General features: G+C 57.0%; 1 protein-coding gene across 4 annotated transcripts in view; it reads right to left on the minus strand.

Annotated features, from left to right (window-relative positions):
• KCNH2 (potassium voltage-gated channel subfamily H member 2) overlaps positions 1-19541 on the minus strand; it is a 30794-nt gene extending 11253 nt beyond the window's left edge. For 2 of the 4 annotated variants that reach the window (XM_017876614.1, XM_017876612.1), the window contains exons 1-5: positions 19098-19541; positions 18785-19015; positions 3697-3861; positions 2184-2627; positions 1425-1636 (exon numbers count right to left, since the gene is read on the minus strand). In XM_017876614.1, the coding sequence (XP_017732103.1) occupies positions 1425-1636; positions 2184-2627; positions 3697-3861; positions 18785-19015; positions 19098-19134 (1089 nt within the window). In that variant the 5' untranslated portion in view covers positions 19135-19541. Of the gene's footprint in view, positions 1-1424; positions 1637-2183; positions 2628-3696; positions 3862-6083; positions 6256-18784; positions 19016-19097 lie in introns of those variants that run through there. The other 2 variants (XM_017876615.1, XM_017876613.1) reach the window with 2 other exon arrangements.
• Between the last annotated feature and the right edge of the window lie 1131 nt (positions 19542-20672).

A 20672-nucleotide genomic window follows, 5' to 3' on the forward strand; every position in this document is an offset into this window, starting at 1 on the left:
TGGGCTCCCCGCCCCGCCGGTGCCCGGCCAGCGGCCCCCTCCCCGGCAGCCTGCCCAGGCTCCTGCAGCGGCGCTCCCGCAGCCTGAGCCCCACCCCCTCCGCCAGCAGCCGGGCCTGTCACCGCAGATTAATGGTCTCCCTGCCCCCCCGCCCAGCCGGTCCAGTGCTGAGCCAGCCAGAGTCAGACAGAGACACCCAGAGATGGAGAGACTGCTGGTGACTGGCAGGAACACACACGCCTGCCGACACATACAGGCGCACATGCACAGACCCACCACAACTCACGGGCACATGCAGCAAGGACAGGAGCAGGGCAGATGCCAGGGGCTCAGGTGGGAACCAAGAGAGAGGCAAGGGAGGAGGAAGAGAGGGGTAGGCGGCCAGATAAGGGCCTGGGGCAAGGGGGAATGTTCTGGAGTCAAAGCCAATGGTCTGGAGACCTGGCGGGGACCCAGAGAGCCAGGCGATGGGAGCAGGGCCAGGAGGCTGCCAAGGTAGCAGGGCAGCTCCCTCACATAGGCCAACCCAGGCAGCTGCTGTGGAAGGGGCAGAAGGGGACAGCTTGGGACAGGAGTCCCCCACATTATCCCAGGCTTCTCACTCACTGCAGGTATCCACACTCCTAACCCACCCACCCCTAGCCCCCAAAGGCTAAGGTGTGGGGTGGATGAGGCCATGGAGGGGTCGCAGGTCCTCTTGCTGCCAGGAGGACCCCAAACCCAGGAGGGGACAGAAGACCAGGCTGGCTAATGCCTCCAAGGCTGAGGGGTCTTCTCTGGTCCAGGATTCAGGGACCTGACCTATATCTTTGTACCAACCACCATCCAATCCCCTCCCCATGAGAAGAAAACTTGCTTCTCCCATGCTTTCGGGACATAGTTGGGCCCTTCGAGGCCATCCTGGCCATCCCCACAGGACTGGGGCCCACCCTCTGCCTGGCGCATCACCTTGGCCTAGAAGAATCAGGACCCTCCTGTCCTTGACCTCTGTGACCCCTTCTCATTTGAAGCCTCCCAGTTGGCGTGGCCCCTAGTACTCCCTTCACACAGCCTGCAGCCAGACGTTTCATGTCCCTCAGGCCGCCTTCCCCCTTTGCTACTGGCCCTCTCATGCCCCCAGCCTCAACTGTCCTGTCCTCACTCTGTGCCCTGAAGGCACACACCCCATCCACCAATCCTCCCCATCTGCTGTCCCCAGCCCTTCCCCAGGCCCCTCCAGGCCCCTCTCCAGAATTTCTGGGACTGTCCCCTCTCCCACAACCCCAGCTCTGGAATAGATCGCCAACCCCAGTCCTCAGGTCTGCCTCCTTCCAAGAGGCCTTCACTGGCTAGCCCCCTCCACCCGGCTCTGGACCACAGCCCACTCCCACCCCCTCTCCAAGCTCCTCCAAGGTGAGAGGAGAGCCCAGTCGCTGGGCACCTACCTGGGTGACCTTCTCGGTGACATTGTGGGTTCGCTCCTTTATCTTGGGTGCTATGATCTCACGGTCACTGGTGGGCGAAGCCAAGAAGGGGTCACCCTTGAGGTCCACAAAGTTGAGGGTGATTTGGGGAATCTTGCTGATGGTGCGGTAGCGCACGAGGTCGGAGTCTGAGGTGGAGTTGAGCAAGCCACTGCGCAGGGGGTGCATGGCCCCTAGGTGGAGAGGCAACATGGTCAGGCCAGCAGGCCGAAGGCCCCAGACCAGGCAGGCCACCCACAGACCAAGAGTGGAGACCAGGCCCTGCACAGTCAGGAGTCCCTGGGAGTCCAGGGGAGTCACAAGAAACAAGGGAGGTCAGACCCCGCGCACCACTCTAAGGAAACAGCCAGGAGACAGCCCTGTGACCAGGAAGAGGAAGAGGAAACGGTCTGCCCCAGGACACTGGCAGGCAGGGGGCCAGGTGGTGTTCCAAGGCCGGGCGCGTCTCCTGCCCAGGGCATCCCTGCTCCAGGCCGTCCCGGGACAGCCAGCTCCAGGGGCCCACGAGGGCTCTGGGAGTGGAAGAATGTAATGGGATGAATGGACATTTAATAGCGCAACAGGCCACTTAATGGAATTAAATAAGTGCTTAATGGGATTTCCATCTCCCAGGCACCCAGGACGTAGTGGAAAGGTCGGAAGCTGAGGGCCGAGAATGCAGCAAGCCTGGCAGCCGAGGAAGCGTGGACTGGGGCGGAACTGGTCCTGTGGCGCCCTCACCGGTGCTGGCATGGCGCGGTGGCGGGGGCAGCGCCCCTGCGCGCATGGCCTCGATGTCGTCGGCGGACGAGGCGCGGCGCACGCTGGCGCAGCTCTCTCGGGAGCGCGTCCGGGCCAGGCTGCAGCTGGAGCCTGAAGCGTCGGGGTTGAGGCTGTGCGCGCGGGGCGATGGGAGCGGGCCGGGCGCGCTGTGGGGCGGAGAGCCGGGGCCCACCAGCGCGCGTCGCTCCTCCGCGGGCCCAAGCCCTGCCACGTGGTTGTCCATGGCCGTCACTTCGTCCAGGGCCAGGGACTCGCTGCTGGGTGCCGCGGGCGTCAGGTCCACGTCCACCACCACGGCCCCGGGGGCGCCCCCGCCGCCTGCGCCGCCCGACCGCACCGACGACTCCCGGGCCGTCAGCGCCAGCAGCGCGGGCAGCTTCAGGCGGAAGGTCTTGGCGCGGCCTGCGGAAGAGGAGAGACATGTGGCCGTGGGGACCGCGAGCAGCCCTGGAGTGGGCAAGGCCTGAGAAATAGAGCCCCAGCCGCTGGGTAAGGGAAAGAGGGGAACGGGCAACCCTCCATCCCCGCTCCCATGCACAATATTTTGACCTCGAGTCTCAAAAATCATTCTAGAATCCAGTCATCATAAAAAGCCGTATCTGAAGCGACACTTCAGGGCGGATTCCATAAATCATCCCTGTCTCCCACACCGGCCGCTGGGTGTCAGCGTCCCCATTTTAGACATGAGGAAGTGTGGCCACAAAGGCGTCATGTCACTCTCTGGAGGTCACATAGCCAGTGGGTGGAGCCTGTGCCTAAGTGGGCAAAGCAATGCCAGGGGCCCTGCCGTTCAGGGTGGCATCCGATGAACAGGTAGGGCCAGTGTTACTGACACTGTCATTTTAGAGCATGAGAAACCAGGAGGTGAGCACTTTCGTCATGATGCTGAGGGAAAGATTAAAATTAAGCCACAGAGGGCGTCCTGACAGAGGAGGAGGCTCAGAGCCTTTGTTGTCAAGGGGATGGTCCAGCCCAGGTGGGCATTCCCTCAAAGCCTCTCCTCAGCTAGCCCAGACCCCCAGGAAACTTGGCCAGTCCATGAACAAGGACCAGATGGCAGAAACTACACAGAGCTGAGTCCAAGGGACACAGCTTCCTACTGTGTCAAGGAGCTGCTCCCAGGTGGTCATGTTCCCCACCCCTGGGCTGCTCAAGCCAGACTAGAGAGAGGACCACTCCCAGGGGATGCTGGGATCGGAAGCCCTATAGGTGAGGCTAAGGAAACGGTGCTAGCCCATGCCAAGGACCTGTGATTCTGGGCCCTGCCATTCCACCCCCGTATGTCCATCCTGGGCCAGGGGAACCAGGCCACATCCTCAGGGTACAGGGTTCACTTCCCACCTCCAAAGGGACCTCCCCCACCCAACCACTACATCCTCCCTTCCTGCACAGTGTTGACCTCCGACAGCTCACAGCCCCAGAGAAGTAAGACCACGAACCCCTGAGCCTGCCCTAAAGCAAGTACACCTACCTGGGGCCAGCCAGCTGGTGGGGGGGCCCCGGTGATTGGTGTCATGAGCCGGGGACCCCACCATGTCCTTCTCCATCACCACCTCGAAATTGAGGATGAACATGATGACAGCCCCATCCTCGTTCTTCACGGGCACCACATCCACCAGACATAGGAAGCAGCTCCCTGTGGAGTGGGAGGACATAGCTCCCTTGGCACCCTCTCAGTGGGCAGAGCAGAAAGCCTGGAGCCCAAGTGGGCCCTTCCACTTCTGCCTCCTCATATGGCCCTTCCTGTCCAGGATCTCCCGTCCTGATCCCCCACCCGGCCATGTGCCTGCCACCCTTATGGCTCCCCTCAATCTGTCTGCCCCAGCTTGTTGCTACTAGACTCCCCTACCCCTCTCTCTGCCTGTGTGATTTATCTAGCTCTTTCCTAGGTGCACTTTCTCTCATCCTGGCTATGATCCTTCTTCCCCTCTTTGATCTCATTTCCTCCCTATCTCATTTCCTCATATCCTCCCAGCACCTCTGCCTTTCCCTCACATGAGGCGCTGTAGCACAGTGCTTAAGTCCACAGACTTAAGGCCTACGATCTCTGGGTTCATAGCCCGGATCTGCTACTTAATCACTTATGCATTTTTTGCTAAATTATTTAACATCCCTGTGCCTCATTTTTTCTATCTATAAAATGGGAAGAAGAATAATTTTTTCTTTTAAACATTTTTTTAACTTTTTAATTGACACAATAATTGTACATATTTATGGGGTACACAATGATGTTGTGATACACATAGTGTATATAATTCTTTTCTTACGAGTTATAAAGATTAACCAAGTCAGCACATGCTGAGTGCTTAGGCAATGCCTGGCGTATGCTGCACACTACAGACGGTTAGCTGTTACTATCTGTCTCTGTCTCTGTTCTCTCTAGATTAGCACCAGCCGTTGTGTCAGCACACAAGATAAGGACAGACGTTGAAAGCAAGAGTTTCAAAAACTTTACAGCAATTTGGCATCGCCATAATATCCACGCATGTGCTCTTGTATTTCACAGATGTACCAGCCTATAACATATTAGCATTAAAGAAAACTGATCCTTCACCAAAGAAGTCTAAGAAGCACTGCTTCTAGATCTTTCATCTTCGCCTCGCCTCGCATTTCTCTTGATCTTTGATTTTTTCTTTTCTAGTCTCTCTCTGTCCACCAAAGGACCTGTACCAGATGAGGTCAGTCCCCCAGGCCAAGTGCACCTGGTCTCCCTCAGCTCCCTGTTGAGCACATGGGCCCCACGCCCTCCCATGCTGATTTCTGAAGGAGCCCCTTTTAGGCCAAGCACTCAGTTCCACCTAAGACCAAGCTCAGAACCTCCTGCTCACAGGAAGTCCTTAATGAAACCAGAAGGCAGTTAACATCCTGCTCCAGCTCCTCTATGGCCCCCCAGGGACCCACCAGGCAGGCTCCTCATCTCCCACTCTCCCTAGGGAGCCTCTTCCTTCCTCTCGGCTCCCCCTCTGTTCAGCTGTCTTCTCTGCCTCCCAGTGTCTCCCGTCCCTACCGAAGTGCCTAGAGCCTAGAGTCATACGCCCTGGGGCCAGCACTGGCTGGTGGTGTCAGTGACAGGCCATGTTGACAGGGAGGCTGCAGGCATGGGGGAGAGGCGAGGGTGATGAACCATGCAGTCCCGCTCCATCTTAGCAACTCAGCCTCCCTTTGTTTTTTTTTGTTTTTTGTTTTGTTTTGTTTTGTTTTTGAGACACAGGGTTTCACTCTGTCGCCCAGGGTGGAGTGCAGCAGCATGATCTTGGCTCACTGCAACCTCTGCCTCCCAGGTTCAAGCGATTCTTCTGCCTCAGCCTTCCAAGTAGCTGGGACTACAGCTGCATGCTACCACGCCCAGCTGACTTTTGTATATTTTGATAGAGACAGGGTTTTCACTGTGTTGGTCTCGAACTCCTGGCCTCAAGTGATCTGCCCGCCTCAGCCTCCCAAAGTGCGAGGATTACAGGTGTGAGCCACCACACCCAGCCTCTCCTCACCTTTCTACCTCCCAGAACCTCCCTGGCTCACCCCTACTCCTGATCTCAAACCCACAGCAGGGGCGATGGTGGTGGTGCTATGAGTCAAGGGAGAGGCCAGCAACAGAGGCCGGTAACTTGGAGGCGGCGCCACCCCTGGGACTTGGAGCTGGTGCTTGAAGCCTGTCAGTGAGGCCAAGGGGCTGTGTGCTGGGGAGGCAGGGAGCAGGCCAGGTGGGAAGGGCCTGATGCACAGCAGATGCTGGCCAGGCTCAGGGATTCTAACCAGCTGGGGATTCATCTAGGGGAACGAGGTCCTCTGAAACCAGCTTAAACAGGATGGCACTAGGTGAAGGGGCTCTCTGCCCCACCCCACAGCCCTTCCACTCACCACATCCCAGACGCTCACAGCTCTGCCCAAGGGCCCTGAGCTCCAGGGCTCTGTCTGGGTCTCCCGGCAGCAGCCACTCTTGTCCCCTGACCTCCGGCCTCTGACACACAGCTGTGGTGCTGGAAGCTGCAGGGGGCTGGGCCCAGCTGGAGACCATTTGGCACCCAGACAGCCTGCCTGGAGTTTATGCCCTAATATGGTGATGGCCGGCAGCGGCCTGAACAGGGATGCGCCTCATCAGGACTGAAGAGAGGCTGGAGATCAGGGAGCCTTAGCCCTGGAGACCCAGCACCACCCCAGGGACCACAGCCAGCCAGGCCCTCGAACCTAAGTCCTCACCAGGGAGCTTGCCTCAGAGAAACCTAGAGTCTGGAGCCAAGATGAACCCAACCTTCAGAATGGGCTGGAGGCTCTGTCCCCAGCACAGGGCCCCGGAAATTCCAACCTTGAGACCTCAGCACCCCGTCCCCTCTTCAGCTCAAGCTGCTCAGCAAGTGAGCCCAGAATGGCATTCTGAAGCCCACCTAGTCCTGGACCCCACATCTCAAAACCCCTCGCCAGGGTCACAGAAACTCTAGGTATACACCACCTCGCAGCACAAGCCTGTGCCTCACACTTAAACACAAGAGAGAGAGAGAGAGAGAGAGAGAGAGAAGGGAGAGAGAGGAGTGTCTGTTGGTCCTCTTCCTTTGTCGAGATTCAAGAAATTTTTCCTTTCAAAATAACCCTGTCAAAGGCCTGGTTATTCCAAAAATGTGAACTGGAGCCCTGCCTGAAGGCAGGGGCCGAGACAGGGGAGATCTAGCGATCGTCAAGGGGATGTGGAAGGAAGGAAAGTGGGGCCCCAGATAGGCCTGGGCTCTTGGAGGCACTGCATCCGACCACCCTGCCGGGTCAGCTGGGGCTTCTGTAAACTGCCACATCACCTGCTCCCAGCTCTTCAGCCAGGCCTCCCAGTCAGACGCCATCCCACCACTGACTGGGTTATGGGGGGGTGGGAGTGCCTTCATTTGCCCCAGTGCCCACCTACTCCAGACCCCTAGGCCCTCGCTCTGCTCCCTTCTCCCTCCGACTCCCCCTGGCTCCTGCCAGTGGCCCAGCTCCCCAGGACAGAGACGAAGGACCTAGCTGCTGCAGTCTGCAGTTCCGCTGAGAGCCACTCCGTGGCAGGCACAGCCCACACTCCCGAGGCAGCCAACACTGGAGCACTCAGGGGGCAGCCAGGACAGACAAGGAGGGTGGAGGGGGTGCAACAGGGGAGAGAGTTCCCAGTCTCAAAGGGAGGGGGCATGGGCTGTGGAGTCAGGTGGCCTCTGCACATTGCGTTAGAATGACTTTGGGCCAGTCACTTACCAGCCCAGAGCCCCAGGGCGCTCATCTGCAACACAGGGTGATCCTGCCCACCCCCCAGGGCTGTGGGGGTGAAATGGCCTAAGATAGTGAAGCTCAGAGCCTGGCTTGAGGTCTCCATAAGCTTGAGACAGAAGAGAGGCAAACAAGGGTGGAAGAAGCTTAGCAATGAGAGGCCCCAGGGCCAGCCTGGCTCCTGTGGCTGATGCCAGAATACCCTGCCCTGACCCCATTCCCACCCTAGTCCCAGCCCCAACCCCACTCCCACCCCAGCCTCAGCCCCAGAGCTGGCTGAAGACATCTCACTTTGGGTGAGAAGGTACCCCCTGCCTGGCCCAGACCTGTTTCCTGGGCCCTCTGAAAGGGGAGGCACCCATGGACACAACCATCCCTGCACAGGCTCCATGGTTCCTTAGAACCCCCATGCCTTTGGGCCCAATGGCCTGGGTGAGGCAGGCAGGCCAACCACCCAGCAGGCCTCCAGAGGCCATGCAGCTCAGTGCAGAGCAGGAGAGCCAGTCCTGGACACATTCCCGGAGCGGCAGATACAGCGCCATCCTGCTGCCACAGAAGGTGACCATCATTTCTCAGAACACAACGCCGACTTGCTTTCATTTGGTGCCAATCCACACCCAGCAGTCTACCTGGGGTGGGGGGCACTGTCCCTGCCCAGCATCCCAACCCATCTGAGGTCAGGGGCTCCACCCAATTCCCTACCTCTGGGCACCACTGGCCTAGACCAGGCCCCAGGCAGGAGCCACACTTAGCTGTGGCAGGGACAGGCCTTATCTCCCATGTGAGCACCAGGTGGGGAAGAAGAGGATGCAGATGGCCCTGAGTGGCCTTGGGCACCTTCTGGGGTCAGAGTCTCTGTGCTCTCCTCTGTAAATGAGGTGTTATCACAGCTTCTTCCCAGGCAGCTCTTCCCAGCCCTCTGCAAATCACTGAGCACATCCATGCATGCGAAGTGTTGAGCCACCATGACCAACAAGACACGCCTGGCACCTGCCCCCAGTGAACCACCCATCCAACAGGACCCCAGTTCGATGCACGGGGCAAGAGGGAAGAAGAGGGAACAAGGCAGACAGGTGGAGGAGCCCCAGGGAGCCGAGCCACTCTGCCCCAGCCATGGTGGCTCCTGGGCTCCCTCTATTTTGCGCTGGCTGTGGGCAGGTCACCCACCTCCCTGAGCTTCAGGCTCCCTGCGGGTACTGCGGGGACAAGTGATTCCTGCACTGGGTGCCAGATGAGATGACAGATGGCTTTGTGGAAGCATCCAGAGCTCTAACAAGGCGGGGTGCTGGGTCCCTGCAGGGAAGGTGACCTTAGGGAGGCAGCCATCCTCAACCTGGTCACCTCCCTGCCTCGCTCGGAGCAGGAGGAGCTGTGCCCAGGACAGGCCCAAAGTCACGCTGAGGGCAGGAGGCTGGGGCTCCAGTCGGCCTGTCCGCCCCCAGGCAGAGAGGCTGTCTCCGGAGCAGCCGCCCAGGGCTGTGCAGTGTCAGGTTATATTTAGCCTGGTGGCGGCGACAGGAAGATGCAGCAGGAGCCGCTCCTGGCAGGGGGCCACCGTGTCACTAACACAGCTCTCATGGGCAGCCAGGGGCCTAGGAAAGGCCAGGGACATTGCAGGCCCAGGGGACAGAGTTAGGGAGCCTGAGAGGCCAACCAGTGAATGAGAGAGAGAGGGAGAGAGAGACAGGGAGAGGGAGAGAGAGAGAGACAGTGTGCGTGTGGATGCGCGTGTGTGTGTGGTGAATGAGAGAGACCAGTCCTAAGCTCCAGGATCTGGGAAATGCAGGGCAAGGTTGAGGGGCCCCAAGCTCAGACCCTGACCCCACAGAAGCAGCATCTCCAGATAGACTCCTCCACCACCCCTTCCAGCCTGAGACCCAGCCAGCAATCTATGGGATCATTTATAGGGTCTCGGGGGCCTCTGTAGTCTTCCAGACCCATCCAAATCCACTGCATGTGGCATGCCTGAGCCATCTCTGCCCCAGACCATGGCAATGGCCTCAGAAGATCTCTGTCCTCTAGCTTCTCTAAAGCTCTGGGGCCCGGCTCTGCCTCTCGGGTGGTGCACGAACTGGAAGTCCCACCCCCTGCCCTCCTGCTGAGAAGCCTGGGAAGGTGAAACAAGGGCACGCTGATGCCAGGAAGCAGCTCTCCACAGATCCCTGCACAGGCACGTGAGTACCGGGCAGCTGCGCCCCAGCTTCACCCCTTCCCTCCTGCTCCCCATGGCCCCCACTCCTCTTCCCTCCAGCCCCTCCCCAGCCTTCTAGGATCCCCTCTAGAAAAGTTTCCTTGACTGCTCCGTCTGACCCCCATGGACGCCGCTCTTGGAGAACTCTTCCAAACAATGCCCCTGGTCCAGAAGGCCACTGCACACCGGCCGGGCTTCCCCGTCCACCTGGGTCAGAGCCCTGAGGCCAGGGCAGGACTGGCAGTTGCAGAAGAACTGAGGGTGGACTCAGGGGTGGTGATCTGCAGTCATGACAGGTGGGGACAGACCCTCTCAGCTCCTTTCCAGATCCAGGGGCACAGCCCACCCTTTCACAACAGAATTTGCCCATTTCAAGCCCGTGGTGCCCTCCAGCCTGAGTCTGGACAGCAGATGGAGCAACCATGGGAATTAAGGTGCCTTTTTGATGAAGCAAAATTCAACGTGGTCATCAGTTTTCATGGAACACAGAGGCCGACCACCCAAGGGAAGGCGGCGAAAGCAGGAACTGCACCAGGTGTGAGACTTCTGAGCCTCAGTCCCCTTCAGTCCCCCTTCACTGTGACCCCACACACAGCTTGCCACAGGGCAGTGAAGGTGCACACAGCTGCCAGTGTCCACCAGGGGACACTCTGGGGTCTCCTCTAGTGAGTGGTCTGTAGGCTTCTAGGTCTGTGCTCTGTCTCAGCTCCTAGCATACCCCAGAGAGCCTGGTAAGGCCTTGATAAAGCCCTGTCCCAATTCCAGCTCTGCCATGAGCCACGGCTTAAACCCAAGAGTTATAATTCCTCATTGACTTGCCCCACCCCCCGCCCCACCCACACACACACAGGACCCTGTGAAGCCCCAACAAACAGATACAAGTGCTAATGAAAAACCCCCAAAAAGTCAGCTGGAACATTCGAGCATCAAAACACATGATGATGATCCAAACAAACAGCGAAAACTGGCATCATTTGCAGATGACAGGGTCACCTGCCTACAGACCACCAAGAAATCAACAGATAAACAATTAGAACTAATTAGATCAGAGAGTTCAGTAAGGTTGCGAGAAACAAGATCAGCCTGCAAAAATATAAAGCATTTTTCTACACAGCAATTAGGAAATATAGTCAAAAACAATACGTCTTTTACAATAGCAACAAAAACTCTTAAGTTTCTAGGAATTGACTAAGGCACAAGAACCCTGTTGGAATCAGGATAAAGGGGAACAAAATTTTAAACTAGCAAAAAATACAGAACTGATCTGGTAAATGGAGAGACAATCCAGGCTCTCGAGTGGGACAAATACAAAGATGTCAGTTCTCCCCAAATTAATCTATAGAACCAAACTAATTCCAATCAAGAATCTAGTGGGCGTTTTCTTTCCAATAATTCAGTTAACTTTCTCTAAAGTTTATGAAGAAAAAGGGAGGCCGGGCGCGGTGGCTCATGCCTGTAATTGAGCACTTTGGGAGGCCAAGGCGGGCGGATCACCTGAGGTCAGGAGTTCAAGACCATCCTGGCCAACATGGAGAAACCCTGTCTCTACTAAAAATACAAAAATTAGCCAGGTATGATGGTGCACACCTGTAATCCCAGCTATTCGGGAGTCTGAGACAGGAGAATTGCTTGAACCCAAGAGGCAGAGGTTGCGGTGAGCCGAGATCATGCCACTGCACTCCAGCCTAGGCAACAGAGTAAGATTCCATCTCAAAAAATAAATAAATAAAGTTTATGCAGAACAAGGGAGATCCACAAATAGCTATGTCAACCTTTAAAAAACAGAACAAAGACAGAGGATTCGCCTCAGCAAACACTAAGACATATGGAAGGTTATAGGTTTTTGTTAAGCTAGTATCAATGCAAGAGCCAGTAAATAAATATTTGGAACAGAACAGAGAACACAGGGACAGAGTCATGGCTATGTGGGAGATTAACCTGATAAAGGCTGCCCCACAATTCAGCGGAAAAGAACAGACTGTTTACTAGATGCGTTGGGAAAGTTGGCACATTACATGGAAAAAATAAAACTCGATCCCTACTTGACACCACATACGAGGTAGTCTTAGGATAGATTATAGACCTAACTGAGAACAGCAAAACAATTAAGAGAACAGAAGAAAATGGAGACCCTCTGCAGCCAGAGAAACTTCAAAAGTACAAACAAAGCTAAAAATCAATGACTTTGTTTGCATCAAAGTTAAGTATCTTTGTTGGATAAATTGAAGAGAGACTGAATGGGAGAAGATATTTGCAACATCTCTTTCCAGTTCAATAAGGAATTAAAATCTGGAATACACTGAACGTTTCACAGCATGCATTTGTATCTCTAGAGTACACAAGCAACCCCTGCAAATCAACAAGGACAAAAGACGGCGACATCAAAATTAAAATGAGCAAAGGGCATAAGCAGGCAATTCACAGGAAAGTAAGCCCAAGAGGCTACCAGGCCGAAGGGATGCTCAGACTCAATAGAAATCAAAGGAATGCAAATTAAAGCAACAAGAAATCACTTTCACCTTTTAGATTGGCAAAATTTAGAAAAGTAGATAATGTCAAGAGTGGCAGAGATATGCAGGTATGGGAATCTCGAGCTCTGAGAAGGAGGGTGATGACAGGCATGGCAGTACTTAGTTAAGTGTCCACATGTCCCGCGATCCAGCAATTCCTCTCCCGGGCGTGTATCCCACAGACATCCTCACCCAAGTCCAGAAGAGACCATGTCCAAGGATATTCACTATAGCTTCATTTATGGTGGCTGGGAGTTGGAGACATTGTGGGGTCCCTCCCCGGGAGAGTGGGCAGGTGAAGCGCGGCAGCCACACGCCGCAGAATACGCAGCAACAGACAAGACGTCGAACAGCAACCCAGCTGGACTTAAAGCATATTCCCAAGTAAGAAAAGCGAACACCAAAATACAACATATAGCACAATATCATTTACATAAATTAAATCTATATGCATATATCCAGACAAAATACACATTTGCAAGGACATATGCAAGCCACACATTCACAGTAAGTACATTTGAACGGTTGCCTATGGGGAGGGTAATGAGACTGGAGAGTGAGATAAAAGGGAAAAGGAAAGAATACAATGAAAGAGAAAGGAAAAAGCAATAACACAAATTCTGTGGTTTGAATTATTTGGGGGAGAGGCAGGACCCGGGGCCAGCAGCAGCCTGCTGGGAGGGAGGGGGTGCGGCAGGCAGGGTGCAGGGTGGGGCGGGGTGCACCGTAGGAGCAGGGGTGCTGAGGCCCTGGATCAGGCTCATTTCCCACAATTGCAACAGCATGGGCTAGGAGCTGCAGCCACTTAGGTGACACCCTGCTTCATGAGGAGGAGAATGAGCTCTGGCACTGCATGCTGCTTTGTGGGTGTCTGTCATCTCATTCCAGGAACACCCTCACACCCCAAAGTGCTTCAGGGACAGGTGCTATGATTCCACTTAGCAAACGAGGAATGGAGGCTTGCAGACCCCAGCTACAATCCAAGTTTCCTGAGGCCCTGAGCCCATCATGCCCCAGAAAGGGCTCTCTGGAGGCAAGAAAGCTGGTGCAGTGGCATTCCACACTGGGCAGGGAGGAGACAGCTAGGCTCGGGTTCCCACTCAGGCACCCGCCAGCTGGGTAAACTTGGGCAAGTGCCTCAGCCTTTCTAAGCAAGAACTTCCCTCTCGTAAAGTGATGGAGAGGAATCCTGCCTTTCACAGGGCCATGAGGACCACCTGAGGTAAAGCACGGCTCCTCAGTTTGCAAACTATAAAGTGCAGTCACAACAATAAAAAGTGCCCTGTGCTGCTGGTCAGGTGGTATCACCCCCACCTCAGCTGTGCTCTCTGTGGCAGCTCTAAGACTCTGTTCCCCTACCCCATCCTCCTCAGTCCACCTCTGAGGGTGAAGAAGCTGGGAGCCCCCAGACGCTCCTGTGCCCCACAATGTCCTCAACACGAAGCAAGGCTAGAGGACTCCCAGACACAGCAAGTCTGTAACCAAGCTGGAAACTGCTGCCAAGTCACCTGACTCCCAGGAAAGGCTCCTGCAACACAGCACACTGCCCACCCCATTCATTTATTCATTCAGCAAACATGTGCCGAGCTCCCGCTGTGCACTGAGCACACAGATACAACAGAACAAAGCAGATGGGCTGCTCTCCACACGCAGAGTTCAAGGCCTGGTGTGGAGAGACAGACAGGGAAACTTCTCCAGCACTGCAGGAGGCGGAGGACCAAGGGGAAGACGCTGCCTTCCTCCTAAAGGTGTTTCTCATCCTGGACAAGCACCCAAAAAGGAGAGGGGTTTATCTGAGGCCAACCACAGGCCACAGCATAGAGATCTTCATGGGCAGGACTAAGGAGACGGAGGGGACTTTAGGGGAGCCCCCCACATTCATCACCTGTCCCAGCAGCCCTCCCTCCTCTACTGACCCTGACTCCCATTGCCCTCCTGCCCACGTCGGGAGGGAAGTTCTGTTAAACTCCCTCACACTAAAGGGCTAAATACTTTTTGTCTCTATACTGGGAAGGGACAATGAGAGACAACGTGTTTTTAAAGAAAAAGGAGCATTCTAAACGCAGAAGTTCTCTAAGGGAGGAGTTTCAGAAACCCTTCAGGGAAATACCGACACGTGAAGGGCTTTCTTGGAACCTCCAAAATCACCCCACCCAGGAAGCCACCTCTGGGCAGAAAAGAGGCCCAGTCTCCCTGCATCTCATACCCCCAAGCTGGCCCTTCTGCTGCCCCACAGCCCCCCTCCCCAGAGCCCAAGGCCACCATCAAACTCTGCTCCCATCCCAGACAGCTCTTTGCAAATATTTACATAGCTCCTCTCTGGGGGCTGCAGAAGACGAAACACGGAGAAGCCGCCCTCCCAACACTCTCCAGACCCCAGGGTGGGTGGAGAAGTAGAGAGCACCCTTCAACTGTGTCATGCTTGCCTCACCCCGGAGCAGGCCTGGGATGGGAAGACTGCAGCCCCAGCAGACCAGGACAGACAGCCACAGCTCAGGAACGACCCCCGTGGAGCCCCTCCAACAGGCCTCTGATCCAGCTGGAGAAGGGAAATGTGGAGGGAAGGTGCTGTAGGGCAAGAGGCAACTTGCTCAGAGGCAGGGCCCTCATGGACCCCCGGGACCCTGTGCCTGCATCTGGCAGCCCTGCAGATTCTCCCACTCGGCCCTGTCTCCAGGCTGCACCAGGCCTTGGCCAGAAGGATAGGAACATCCCTGTCCCCAGGATGAAGGGCACTCCCCTGATAGCTTCAGTCCCACAGGAAAAGTGCTCCTGTGTCTAAGCCCTGTCCTCTGGGATCGCTCTGGTCTACCTCCTATCTCAAGAAGACAAAACCCACTTATGCACCAATCCCTGTCCCACCTGCCTTCCCAGCCTCAAGGCTTCCCTTTGAGGAAAAGCTTCTTTCATCCTCAGCTCAGACCTAGGCAGCTGAAAAGAAGCAGAGAGTGGGTGTCTGAGCTGGGGAGGGGTCAGCCATGAGGGAGAAGGTGAGGCGTGGTGGTGACAGAGCAGGGCATCTGATTTAAAGGAATGGGCACAGGAAGGGATAAGGAAGGCAAGGAAGAAGACAGGACAGATGGCCTTGGGGGATGGAGAAGGACAGGAGGCCCAGAGGAGTGGGGCTGATCACAGGAGGTACTGAAGATTTCAAGGCAGTCTGAGGCTTGAGGCCTGCCAGAGCACCTGGGAGGCTGGGGTCCAAGGCCAGGGACAGAAGCCCACTGGGTGTGGAGCCACCTCTGAGGCCCTGGGCACAGTGCACTGGGGAGCAGGCCTGGACAGCAGGTCCCCACCCCCTCCCAACAGCCACAGCATCAGCTGTTGCAGTGGGGGCCCTCTGACCCTGTTACCATGGCAACCGGCCTGCAGCTGGAGTGGAGAAGCCAATAGACTCTTCTCCAGAGACACCCCCGTCCCCACCCACGCACAAGCTCCCGGGGACACAGGGACATGGAGCCAGGCCAGGCCAATCGGAGGTATGAGCAGCCAGACAGAGCCTTCCAGATAGAGGCTCCGAGGGGTGGGGGACAATGGGAGAGAGGGGGAGAGGCAAGGAGCAAGGCTCCGGGATGCTGAGGTGAGGGAAGAAGACAGGGGGAGGCACCAGAGAGGAGATAAAGACCAAGGGACAGACAGTCAACCAGGCAGGCAGGAGACAAAGGCAGGGAGATGTGGGGAGCAGGAGGGGAGCCGAGAAGATGGGCACAGTCAGGCTGGCTGAGCACAGTGGCAGGGAAGCAGGGAGCAGAGGCAGGAACAAAGAGCAGAGAGGATGCAGGGGACAGAGAGAAGGGACTCTGTGAGGACTGGCAGAGGAGGAGCCACAGCCCCCATGGTGATGTGGGAGCACAGGTGTGGACACAGCCAGCACCTGCTGCCCGGGGTGCCTCCCCAGGGCCTTGTGGGGATGTTACCACCAGCCAGCCTCACACCACTGGGCTCTGCCCCCAATTCCACCTTAATCCCAGGCCTGACTTCAAGGGGCACAGGGCCAGTGAGCCCCAGGCACCTCGTATCTCTCCCTTCAGCCCACACTCCCCCAGTCTAGCCTCCCCACCTCCCAGCAGTCCCAGCAACTAAATAATGGGGCTGTCTGGCTCCAGGCCCTGACACTGCGCAGAGCAAGGCTAGAGGCACCAACACAGCACAGCTGTCCACGGCGGCGCCTGCCAGCAGAAGGCTCCACCTCCTGCCCAGCTCCCCCCTACCCAGGGCTGGCCCAGGCAGAGACCCTGAGAAAGGCCTGGACAGAAACAAGGGGTGGCACAGGCATTCCTCACCTCCGCCTCCGTACTGCACCCATGTGTGAGTACACACACAGGCATGCACACATGCAGCCCAAGCCAGGCCCCGGGACCACAGGAGGGACTGAGTGTTTTAAGGCAGAAGAAGCGGAGGCTGAGGAAATCTGCCTGCATCACCCCAGGCCTAGAATGCCAGGATACATGGGGTCCTAGGGGGCTGAGCACCAGGCCAGCCTGTTGGCCAACAGGAGACACCTGAGCCCCATGGAAACTAGGTGAAAGTGAAGAATGGGACAGACAGAGATGGCTGGCATAGAGTTTTCTGGGTCATAGCCCCATGTTTTGGAGTTGTAACCTGGAGAGGGGACAAGTTTGAACTTGGGCCGGGGACCTGGGTTCTAATCCCACTCCTTCCACTGATTCACTGGTCATCAGACCTCTGCTTCTCCGTCCTTCCACCTGCAACTCGAATGGGTTGGATTAGGTGATCCTACAATAACTCTTCTGCAGAAGGGGGCCCATGGCCATCCTCTCCAGAAGGGGCCAGCCTAGACTGGGAGGGAGGTCCAGCTCACCTAAGAGCACTCCACACATACCACAGCCAAAGGAAAGAGCCCTCGGCCTCTGCTGCCAAGAGGCTAAATCCCCAGCACAGCTACATCCGTAGTGGAACTGGCACCGTGTTTACAGAGGACGGCCCATTGCAGGCACTCTCTATGAAAGCCCAGCACCCTTGTGAAGGTCCGAAGCGAGACACGTTATCCCAGAAGTAGAAACAGGCCCAGGGAAGTCAACCAACTTGTCCAATAGTGTATAATTTCCAGCACTGTCTTAGACACAAACCCAGGACTTACGGGTTTGTATTCTCTTCATTACACCTGTGGCTGGCAAACTTTTAAGATAAAATTTCACATGAGATAATGTACAGCGTACAGATAGGCCTGTAACTATCTGGTGTCGTTTTCAATATATGACAGAACAGAGCACACAGAGCTCTGGTCAGACAGATGTGGGCTCCGTTCCCAACTGCTATTTTCTAGCTATGTGACTGTGTGAACTTCAGTTTCTTCATCCCCCAAGATGAAGACAATAGTAGTGTCTACCTCCCTGCGTTGTAAAGAGTGCATGAGATAAGAGAAGTAAAGCATTTGACCCAGTGTCTAGCCCCTAGAAACCACCCACTGCCTTCAGGGTTTGAGTCTAGCCTCATAGCCCCTGCCTCCTGCCAGTTGGAATCCTGATTTGCTGTGAGCAAACCTTCTTCCACAGGGTGCCGGGACCGTGCCCTCTCTAGTGCTCTCCAGTGATGCCACAGACTGTACGCCTGCAGAAGCACAGCCTGGAGGATGCAAGGCTTTGCAGGGTCACCCCAGCCAACCTTGAGCACGCAGGGCTGGTACATGGGGCTGGCTGGCCTGGTCCCAAAGAGAAAACAGAGTGTGCTCACTGTCTACAGCAGACAAGCTCGCTGAGGGCAGGAGCCCCGTCTGTCCTGCCCATCTCCAAGCACCTAGCGCCTGCCAGGCTCACAAGCGTTGAGCAAATGCTTATGGGACACACGCTAGGAAGCAGCAAGGTTTGCACGCATTCTAGAGCTGCCTCTGTAGCCGGATTCTGCCCGCAGGACCCCAGTCCTCCTGCTCTGCCCGCCCTGACCAGAGCCCACCCCAACAGGGCATTCACGGTGTGGGAGCAGCCCCACCCCGGGCTCTGTTTATCTGCTCTCCGGAAGCCCAGAGCAGCTGTGCTGGAAGGCGGTGGCTGAGTAAAGACACCTGGCGCAGGAGAGGGTGGCAGGGCAGGGCGCTCCTCGACAGCTGAGACAAAGGGAACTGAGGTTGCGGGAGAGGCACTCACTTCCCCCAGGTGCTGTTGAAGCGCAGGGCAGGAGGGGGGCAGCAGAGAAAGTCAGAGTCCTGCAGCCCTCCTGTCCCGCCGTGACATCTCCCAGACCTGTCACCTGGCACCAACTGCCCTAAGGCAACTAGGGGCCTGTGGCAGGAGGTCAGCGCCCAACTGCCAGCCTGACCTTTAACCTCCATCCACGCACGTACCTGCCGTCCCAGCTCAGTCTAACTCTAGTCCAACTTGCTCTAGGTGCCCACACCTGCCCAGGGAAAAAAAGGATCAGAGGAGCCAGATCCACAGCCTAGCAACTCCTTTGCCCCCCCTGAAAACCATCTCAGCAGAGTGAGGTGCAGGCCCCGGAACCGCGCCTCCCACAGGCACACCGCAGGACCCCAGCTCGCGTCACGCCCCCACAGAACCTTGCCAGGGCTCGCGGCGTTCTCCAGCCGCCCCCACACCCCCACGCACCCTGCCCCTCGCCGTGGTCCCACCCCTCTTGACCCCGCCCCTCGTCGTGGCCCCGCCCCGGCCCGCGCCTACCATCTTTCCGGTAGAAGGCGATCTCCACTTTGCGCTCCTCGGCGCCCAGCAGTGCCTGCGCGATCTGCGCGGCAGCGCGGCGCTGCGTGCGCGGCCCGTGCAGGAAGTCGCAGGTGCAGGGTCGTTGCATCACCTCGGCCCGCGAGTAGCCGCACAGCTCGCAGAAGCCGTCGTTGCAGTAGATGACGGCGCAGTTCTCCACCCGAGCGTTGGCGATGATGAACTTACGGCCTGGGGGGCGGGGAGGAGAGTGCGCGTGAGCGGAGACCCCAGCATCGGGGACTCCCAGCCCTTCCCCACATTCTCCACTCACACACAGCCGCCCGGGGACTCCCCGCCACAGGAAGCATGGCTGGGACTGGGGTCCCCAGCAGGGGGTGAAGGCAGCTGTGCCTGAGCCCCGATACAGGTGCCTGGCCTGGTCCGGCCGCGCGGCGCGCCCCCTCCTCCGCCTGGCCCACAGGCTGGCTGCGTGGCTTCCCCCGGGCAGGCCGCCAGCACCCTGCTGCCTCCTCCGTGCCTGAGGCTGAGGCCAGCCTGGCGGGTGTCAGCAACGCGTGTCAGCAGCCGCAGCGGAGGGATAAACACTGGGCCTAGAGAGGGAGCCTGGGAAAGGCCAGAGATGGCGGCCAGGATTCCCTTTGCACCGGATTGCACTGGATTCTGCTTTTAATTTCCCTGCTCTCCAGACTGGGGGGTGCTCCCTGAGCCACTCCTTATCCTGAGGCTCCCTAGGAAATCACTCCCCAATTATCTGAGGATCCTACCAGGTCAGTAACCCCTGGAACTTCTGCACCCCACCCCAGCCCCCTGCCCCGCAAGGACAGTCAGGAGCTGAGGGGTGGGTGTGCCAGAGACGATGAGGGAAGTTACACGTTGAACACCTAGGACGCTGCATCTCATTTGGTCCTCTGACAACCCCATAAGGTAGGTGTCATTATCCTCCTTTTATAGATGAAGAAACCAATACTCCAGAGAAGTTCGGCACCATGCCCAAGTCTTGCAGCTTGTAAATGACAGAGCCAGCTTTTGAACCTTGGTCTGGCAGAGGCAGAAGAATACGCTGAGGGTCACAGGCAGAAACCCAAGGTCATAGGAAGCAAAGACAGGGACCTGCAGCTCCAAACCCTGGAAACACCTGGAGCCTGGGAGGGGCCTGAGACTTTGGCCCCAGTTGTAGGAAAACAGACCCAAGATAGGGGACCTGCCCAGGGATGTGAGGCCCTCCTCAGTTTGGCCTCATCCAGGATGAGCACCCCCATGGTTCCATTTCGGCCAGACTTGGCTCCTCGACTCCAGGCCTGCCCCAAGAGCCAGGCTGGCGAGTGAGCAGCAGGCAGACAGCAGCCTCACTTGTGCCAGGCAAGATGCTCCTGGGATAAGAGCTTTTTCTAAACAGAAGTTTCTGGCCACTTTGGCCTTTAATGCTGGGGCTTTCAGTAGCAGTTGGAATTCTTCCCCTTCCCTCCCCAGCAGGCAAAGCCCTCAGGTTACAGCCCTAGGCAATCCTACGTGCAAGGATGGGCTGCAGCAGGATACCCTGAGGTAGGCCCAGGCCATCAGGACTTGGCCTCCTCCCACCTTTCTCGGTTCTCCCTTCCCCTGGCCCCCAGGAAGTTGCTTTTTGGAACTGGGTCATCTTTTGGCCAGTTCCCAAGCCCCCCCAGACCTCCTAGACAGCCATCAATTCCAGGAGTCAGGGCTTCCTGTCACCTGAAAAGACCCCCTAACTCAGCCTCCAGCTCTGCCACAGTCCAAGGCAGTCCAGAGGCCCAGCCACACACCCCAGCTTCATAGAAGAAAAACCACTCCTTGTCCTCTCTCCCAGGCCTGGGAGAGAAGAGAAAGTTTCTTCGAAGGCATGCCCCACCCCCCACCCCCCCCCCCA

This window comes from Rhinopithecus bieti, unplaced genomic scaffold, assembly GCF_001698545.2.
Source record: "Rhinopithecus bieti isolate Rb0 unplaced genomic scaffold, ASM169854v2 scaffold_10656, whole genome shotgun sequence".
NCBI classification, from domain to species: domain Eukaryota; kingdom Metazoa; phylum Chordata; class Mammalia; order Primates; family Cercopithecidae; genus Rhinopithecus; species Rhinopithecus bieti.